Source organism: Desmodus rotundus, chromosome 11 (assembly GCF_022682495.2).
Source record: "Desmodus rotundus isolate HL8 chromosome 11, HLdesRot8A.1, whole genome shotgun sequence".
NCBI lineage: Eukaryota > Metazoa > Chordata > Mammalia > Chiroptera > Phyllostomidae > Desmodus > Desmodus rotundus.
This window is the reverse complement of record NC_071397.1, coordinates 58,521,375-58,529,338: the sequence shown is the minus strand read 5'-3', so window position 1 is coordinate 58,529,338 and position 7,964 is coordinate 58,521,375. Positions and strand designations below refer to the sequence as shown.

General features: G+C 36.9%; 1 protein-coding gene across 1 annotated transcript in view; it reads right to left on the bottom strand.

Moving 5' to 3' along the window:
* Positions 1-3,862: 3,862 nt before the first annotated feature.
* The window catches only part of LIN28B (lin-28 homolog B), a 98,673-nt gene continuing 94,571 nt past the window's right edge, over positions 3,863-7,964 (bottom strand). The window contains exon 4 of the mRNA XM_053913570.1: positions 3,863-4,295. Coding sequence (XP_053769545.1) covers positions 3,926-4,295 — 370 coding nt within the window. The 3' untranslated portion in view covers positions 3,863-3,925. The remainder of the gene's footprint in view (positions 4,296-7,964) is intronic.

Here is a 7,964-nt window from a genome sequence, read left to right as displayed (position 1 = left end):
GGTAGTCAACACCATCATTTTCAAGCTGGTAACTCTCACAAGTGTTAAGCCACAGATGTATTAAATATGATAATAGTTTCTCACAGTACAGTACTTTGCCATAGCTTTGCAGCTTAGTTCCGCATATAAAATTTAAAAATGATTTATAGGTCAACTTCTCACTCTAACTGAACTATGACACAGATCACACAACCACCACATCTTAAAGAGGCTGATGACAGCTATGTAAGACAGACTTTGATGCTTTTAACAAGTTGTTCTTCCCTAAAACAAATAAATCTCATTAAGGTATCTAGAAAATTAAAGTCAGTGCAGCTGCACTTGTACACACTTTCCCAAATTTTATAACCAAAGGGGAGATACACAATATATATTTTATGATAAACATTTCTTAGAGAACAGATAAATTAATTTAAATTAACTTTAAGACTTAATGAGATTTCCCATGTCTTGTATAAATGTTACAATGTCTATTAACACTTATGGACTTCTATTCACAAACTAAATACAACTAGCAGTAACTTGGGGCCACATTGGTGCAAGAGTATTAAAAAAATCGGCAATAAAAACATCCTGTTTTGTAGGGGGATTGATGCTAACATGATGTTTCCCGATCCTTTCCCCCACATTGCATGCCAAACTTCCAAGTCATAAGCAGGTAAAAATCTTTCTATATCTTTCAATTGTAAAAATACCTCCAAAGTCTTCTAGTAAAGACTAGAAATGCAAGTATAAAAATGTTTCCGCTATAATCTGCCATGTAGCAAACGAATAGCTCACAGGGCTGAGACCAGTAGAGCATCTTTCTTAGGAATTACATTTGTGTTGACATGGGGGTGAGGTCAAGGGGCAAGTAACTCACAGACCTCCTGTCCAACCCATGGGTAACCCCTGTAAACTGATGCTTCACACAGACCTTTCCCCCTAGTATCTAGAAATGGCATTGCACATCCACTCTACGTCCACTCCTTGGCAAGCCAGTGCTAGTAAGTTTTGTGCCTAGGGCAATAATGTTTCAATATGCTTGGCTTCAGGGCAGCACAGAAACACATGAGGGAGATTGGCATCTTTTATACTGTTTGCCCAGCATGAATAAGCTCATGCACTCACCTCTCCTCCTGCTACCCCTTCTTGCCTTGACCTCTGTGTTCTGCTTTGCTTAAGTGTAAGAGTGCCCATAATTCTTTCAACTAAGTACATGATAGGTTTAAGGAAATGCTTGGATACTTTGTTAACTAAATGAGATGCTTCATTATTCACGAGTCAAAAACATGCAGCTGTGAATTGCTATCTACACTATAAAAGGTTCTGTACCAGAGAATTATCAGCCACTGCAAGGCTGGAGCAGCATAAAGGTGTGCTATGCATCAACTACGAGGTAGCCTTTTGTTGTAAACAGAGTTATATTTCACCCATGTAAGTGGACACTGTGCTCACATCAGTGATATTCACATATACGAGGAGTTCAGGAATTCTGCTTTAGAGTACTTTTCACATGAAATAAAAATAGGAGAATTGTTATCTGAAATTCAGAAATTCTGATCTATGTCAAACAGAGGTAGTTCACTAACATCAGCATATAATACTTACACAAAGGTCAGTTATTTGGTTTGTTTTGAGTAAGCAGGACTGTAGACTATTCTGTAAAGAAACATCATCATCATCATATGGTATGTTCCCTGAGCAAAGTTCTTTGTCCTGAGTATATTATGTAATAGTGATAATATTCTTATATAAAAAATAAACCCCAACTTTTTAGTCATAAGATAGGTTTGGTATGTGGTCTTAGTTCAGTCTGGTTAGATGCTTAAAATGATTTTAAATTGCACCCATAGGTCCACAGTTATAAAATGTCCTTAAAAAAAGAAATGATCTCGGCTCTGAACTTTTAAACATGGAAACAGGGAATGTCCAATTCTCAAGTCCATAACTTATTTCTATAAGGTTAAGGAACTTTGGTTTGAATTTTCAAAGTGACTTGTTATGTTTTGCATTTTTACTGTTAACCTGCTTATTATACCTGCTAAAATTTAAGCAATGCCACTTTGATTTGTCTACATAATTTAAATATGCTTACAGTCCTCACATAAGGCGAGGAAGGACTTCTCTACAGCTACATCACATTCAATATCGTCAAAGGTAAGCACTGCATCATGCCGTGGAGAGGCTCACAAACTCTGCAGTGGAATTCCAGCTGAGCTGTAAAGGACTGGTGGCCCAGCCCAGGCACGTGTCCTTCTGCCCGGCCTGCCGCCGCAGCCGCAGCTGTGCTCATCTCCTACAGCAGGACAAGTCGGGGAGGGGCTGAGACTGTTCACTAGAATAGGTCTCATCTGAGCCGTGCTATTTTCTTCTCTTTCTTTTTTTTTTTTTGATTATCTGAGCTTACACCAAAACTGTATTTGTCAATATTAAGCATTACAAGGAATTGGTACCTTCTTGGAGATGTTTCAGAAATATACCCATAACATCTATAACCAGGACGATACCAAAATGAATTTTCATGACTGAAACCTAAAAGGAGCCAATACTATGACTGTTCCCTAACCAGTTTATTAACATAACTGAGGACCAGCCTGAGACGCGTCTTTATCCCCGTCACTGCCTGTTCATCCTGGATTCACCATATAGGTTACCTCAGCACGAGTAACGAAAGAACTCACGCGAGATCAATTTTATTGTATAAAATCCTTCCAGTTCTCTGGGAGGAGAGGTTCTGGTACCTCTGCCTCAGGGTCATCACTCTAGTGCCTCTCACCAAACACTCACCTATATATTCAAGATCATACATATTGGGCAATTCTGACCATCCACTTAGTTTACCCCTAACCCTGGCATTTTATTCATATCTCTGATGTTTTGTTTGTTTTGGAAACAAGTTGGATAACTCTCCAGAGGGAATAAAAATAGCCACCAAAATATATACCAAACAATTGGAGTTTTCCTCCAAGGTCTTCAGTAGTAAACAAGGAGAGCCCTTGCTCAAAGTGATGGTTAAAAGGACTGATTTAGTCAAGGGAAGCTGCTGTTGCCACAATCCCCTAGAAAACCTCACAACATGTAAAAAATTACGAGCTGGTCACAAAATACCACTGGAAACAATCAAGTCACTACATTTTTACATTGCCCTCTCCCCTTCCTTTCTCTTAATAGGCATCTAATTTACAATAAAAATATATGAATTAAAAACATTGAAATATCGGCACAGAAGTTACACATTCATTGTCTTTTCTGGAGTTATGCTTCCTGGACTCAAAAAAGCTCATGGCAGTCAGAGGCAGATGGAGTTAAGGAACTGCCTTCAAAGGGGGCAGGGGCACTTGATAGATAACAAGAAAAAGGCAATCCCAAACTTGGGGGAACTAATTATTTAAAAACCTTTAGTACCATGTGATTGGCAGCTCTGAGATCTGAAGTGTCCTTTGGTTCACACAAAAGGTAACAGTCATGTTTTTATTCTTGTGTAATGTAAAGGGAGTGGTTATTCAAGAAAAACTCCAGGGGCTGTTTCTGAAACCATCTAAAATGCTTCACACAAGTGTTAGTTCTTGGGGATGTCAAATTCTGGGAGGGAGGGTGCGTGCTTATATTTCTATACACACATATATAAAGACAAGCTCTCTTTATATATGTGTCTACATCCCTATATAAATCCTTCTACACACACACCGGACTCAGGCTCTCTCCCTCTCACACATGCACATATAGGTCTACATAGTATCTCATTCTCTGAATTACATAAAACATGACACCCTGCTCAAATGGAATTTGCTTAGAGTGATTTGTCTGTTTAAAAAAATTCACAGTTCCTCAACAGTAGTTAAAAACCCCAGGTCAGTTGCTGTCTGTGAAATACTGTTCCCCTGTATTGGCATGAGGTAGACTTCCCAACCGGGGAAAGAAAACAATACATGAAGAAGAAGGGTTATGTTTTTTTCCTTTTTTGAACAGAAGGCCCCTTTTTGCTTTGTTCTTCGGGTGCTGCAGACGACTTCATGGAGGAAGCTTCTTGAGGTGACCTGCCGGGCCGTTCTGAGACCTCGGACCTAGCCTCCTGAGGAAATGGGGGTGATGCACAGCCGTGCCCTCCCACCACCTCCCGTGGGAGAGCCGACGTGCATGGCTGCGAATCCGCTTCCTGTCTTCCCTGAGAACTGACGGGCGGCTGCACGACAGTTTTATGCGGGCAGTTTGCCACCATGTGCGTGATGCTCTGACAGTAATGGCACTTCTTTGGCTGAGGAGGTAGACTACATTCCTTAGCATGATGATCAAGGCCACCACAGTTGTAGCATCTGCAACAAGAATAACGAAAACACCTCAGAAGTGGGGAGTGTCAAATGTTGTTATTTTATGTATGTAAAAAGATACCGAAAGACACACACTGTCAATGAGATCACCTTATTTTAATGTACCTTCTTAATAAGTACGTAATGACATCTACCATGCCAGCTGCTTCAAAGGCCATCATCACCAAAACGCTCCGGCAAAGTTACGAAGCAAGTTGCACCCAACACACTAGTCAGTGTAACACATGAAAGCTATTGAATCGCTTCCATAAATGACCTCTTTTAAAGACCTGACAGGTTATTGTAACAGAACAGTTTAGCCCACTAGAGGGCAGCCAATGCTCAACAACCACAACAAAAACCCCAGCCAGCTTTAAAGGAGAGTTAAAAAGTACAACTATTGACAGAATACGGCAATGCGCTCAGCAATTGGGAAAGTTACAGAGCAAATTAAATGTTATCAGTTTTACATTTCTTTGGGTATTAATTATATTGACTATGGAAACCAGTCGACTGGAAGAATTTTTTCCTTTTTTACAAATTTAGTAATGCAGTGAAATTTGATATATATGAAAATCAGATGTCTACGGTGAATGATATCTGGCAAATTACCAAGTAATTCTGGAGCAATAAAGTAAGTATCTGAACCAGAAGAATGCTATAAAAGAAAGCTTCTAACTACTTAGGCTGGATTTTAAAAGGCTGGAATAGTTCAGTGATGGAAAGAATTGACTTTCTTTACCTTCTGTAAGAACTTGTTTTCTCCTGGGGCAATCATTCTAAATTGAGATAAATCCCTCCTTAGTTAGTATGTAAGTGCACACTGGGGGCGTGGCTTTGTACCAGGTGTTTGAAAATTTGACTTCGCTTCTAGAAGATGAACAAGTTAAATTATTTGGAAGATACACACTCAATTTTAGTCAGATTTTCTTCTAAAATCTTATATTAAAAACAAAACAGCATAAAGTGGAGAAAATAAAATTTTATAATTACAAATGTTTTTAATCTACTTTTGAGTATAGAATTTGCTTATTGATTTGTATCTAAATGAAATGTCTTAAGGACTTTCTATTTTAAATTTATTTTCAAATACACTGATGATGCCATACTTCTCATTATGAAGCACAAACAACAGGTCACAAAGTTTTAAGGAAAATAAGTGGTAACTGTGAGAGTCAGCTTAAGACTATTATGACAACAAAATAATTATAATTAGATTTGTGTGAGAATAGCAAGCTTAATAACTTACATTGCCATATATTTCAAAGACAAAGTAGGGAGCTAATACTAATCTATTGAGCAGTATATGCAGGACACTTAGTATTTTATTTTCTGGGATAAGTTATAAAGAGTGAAATTTTTACTTGGCAAAAACTAGGATAACTACAGCCTGCCTCTCCAGTTATCAGTGGTACCTAGTAGATTCTAGAATAATGAATTCACAAGATGAGCTTTTATTCTGTGCAATATTAACAAGTATTTACCTAGGGGAAAATATACCATATTATCAAACATTAAAGAGAAAAACCAAGACAGTACTTTTTCTAGTTAAATTATTTACTGTGTAACTACATGCTTTAATATAATAAATAAAACTTTGTAATTAATACTGCAGTGAAGATTCACTATTGTTTCAGCTATGTGTTTTAAAAGATAAGGCAAAACTAAAGAATAAAAATCACTAATGCTGGAAATTCAGGTCTCCAAAATAGCACACTTAAAAAAGGGCATCTTTCAAAAATACCATCTTCAAAACTAATATATTACTTATAATAATGTTTTCCCATGTAGTTCTCTTCTATAACAGGTAAGTGAATTCTTAAATTTGCCCATCTATAAAATATCTCCTTTGAATTAAATTCACTTTCTTGAGGATAACATCCACTTAGGGGCTCATTTTCAAAGAAAGGGAAAATGGGTTAAAGGCTGCAGTAATAGAGCAGGCTCTCCCGCGGACACATCAATTTCGCCAGCCACTGTGGTGCGCACGTGTTATCCAATTTAGGGAACCATTTTGCCCACTCATTTACCAAGGGCCTGATGTCAGGATTCCACTTTCACAAATGGGGTCTTCCATCATATTCTATATGTGCATTTACCATAACATTGGGTTTTAAAAGTTATTTTTAAGGATACTATATAATTTTGGTTTCCTTGCATTTTGACTTGGATAGTTAATTCACCCCCAACCCCCATCTTTTCAGATATGTGCTATCATTAGTTAGGCCAGACTGCCTTCCACTCTGAAAAGATTTGCATTCAGTGTACATATGCTCAGCCTTTAAAGGGGAAGAGTGGTATTTATCCTCTTCTATTTAATCATTCAATGTCAATCACTCTTACCAAGAGTGCAGACCACAAACCATCATGAAACGCCTTCCTTCCCAAAGGACTGACATCAAAATGGAAATGTTCAGTTACCTTCCAGCTCACAAAGGCCACCAGACTACACGCTGCACATACACTGTACATGGCCCTAGTCTCCCAGGCTCACGCTCCACACCTCTCCAAATAGGGTTCTTTTGTTAATTTGAATGAATTACACTGTATGTGAACACAAAAATGGCATGTGTGTACGTGTACAGCTGCAGGCTTAAAAAATACCGGGGTGGGCGAAAGCATGTATACATATGCAAAATAGTTTATTCTTGTGTTGTTATTTATTGTATCATTTACTTGTATTACAACTGTAAACACACTTTTGCCCATCGCTGTATAAGGGCACAGACTGACAAGCAAAAGACTATATACAAACAAACCATACTCTGTATGTATTTTGATAACCCAACTAATGTTAAGTATTTTACAAAATGATGAACCAGTGGCACAAAGGATATTTTCTCATATATTAAACATAAAGATAAAAATATAAACAAAATGTTCAAATTATCTTAGAAGGTTACAAAATTCTTCACAGAATTACTTTATATTTTAATTCTAAAGAGCTAACATAGCACATTCTACATATATTACAACACATCCTGATGTTGAAGATGGGAAATAATCATATTGGACTGACTTTTTGAAAAGAATATCAAAATTTTTAAATGAAAGAAGAAAACCAACAATTGTTATATTAGCACCTAAAATTGTAAAATAAAACCAAATCTTTTAGATTTACATCTTTAGGAATATTTAATTACATTATGAAATAAGTAATTATGAGTTTTATAAACTAAGCCCAAACATATACATTAATTAATAGGTTAATCAAAATATATCCAAAGTTTTCAGGATTTCATAGTAAAAATGGAAACTCTGATTAGGAAATCAGCATTCAGATCTGCTAAAGTCCTTGGAAACCTTATCTTTTGGGAGTCTAGAACACCACATAAGTAAATTATATCAGCAACAAGAGAACTGAGCTCAACTAAAGACCACTAGATTATATAGACATATAGAGACACTGATTTTTAAATACCCCAATAGCTTAAATGAAACAATTCATCAACTATGTATTACCCATGGATCCCAAAAGTGATTTTTAAAAATTGGGCAGAGAGGTAATACCACAGATAGAGAGCCAGATTTGCTTGTTTAAAAATGTAGTGGATACAAATGTAACTTAGGTGCATCTAAGTATTTGTAAAGTATTAGGTTAATAAGAATTTGGAAACTTAAATTTGTATTTTTGGGGGTTTGGTGGAGGCATTAAGAATAATACAATGATATATA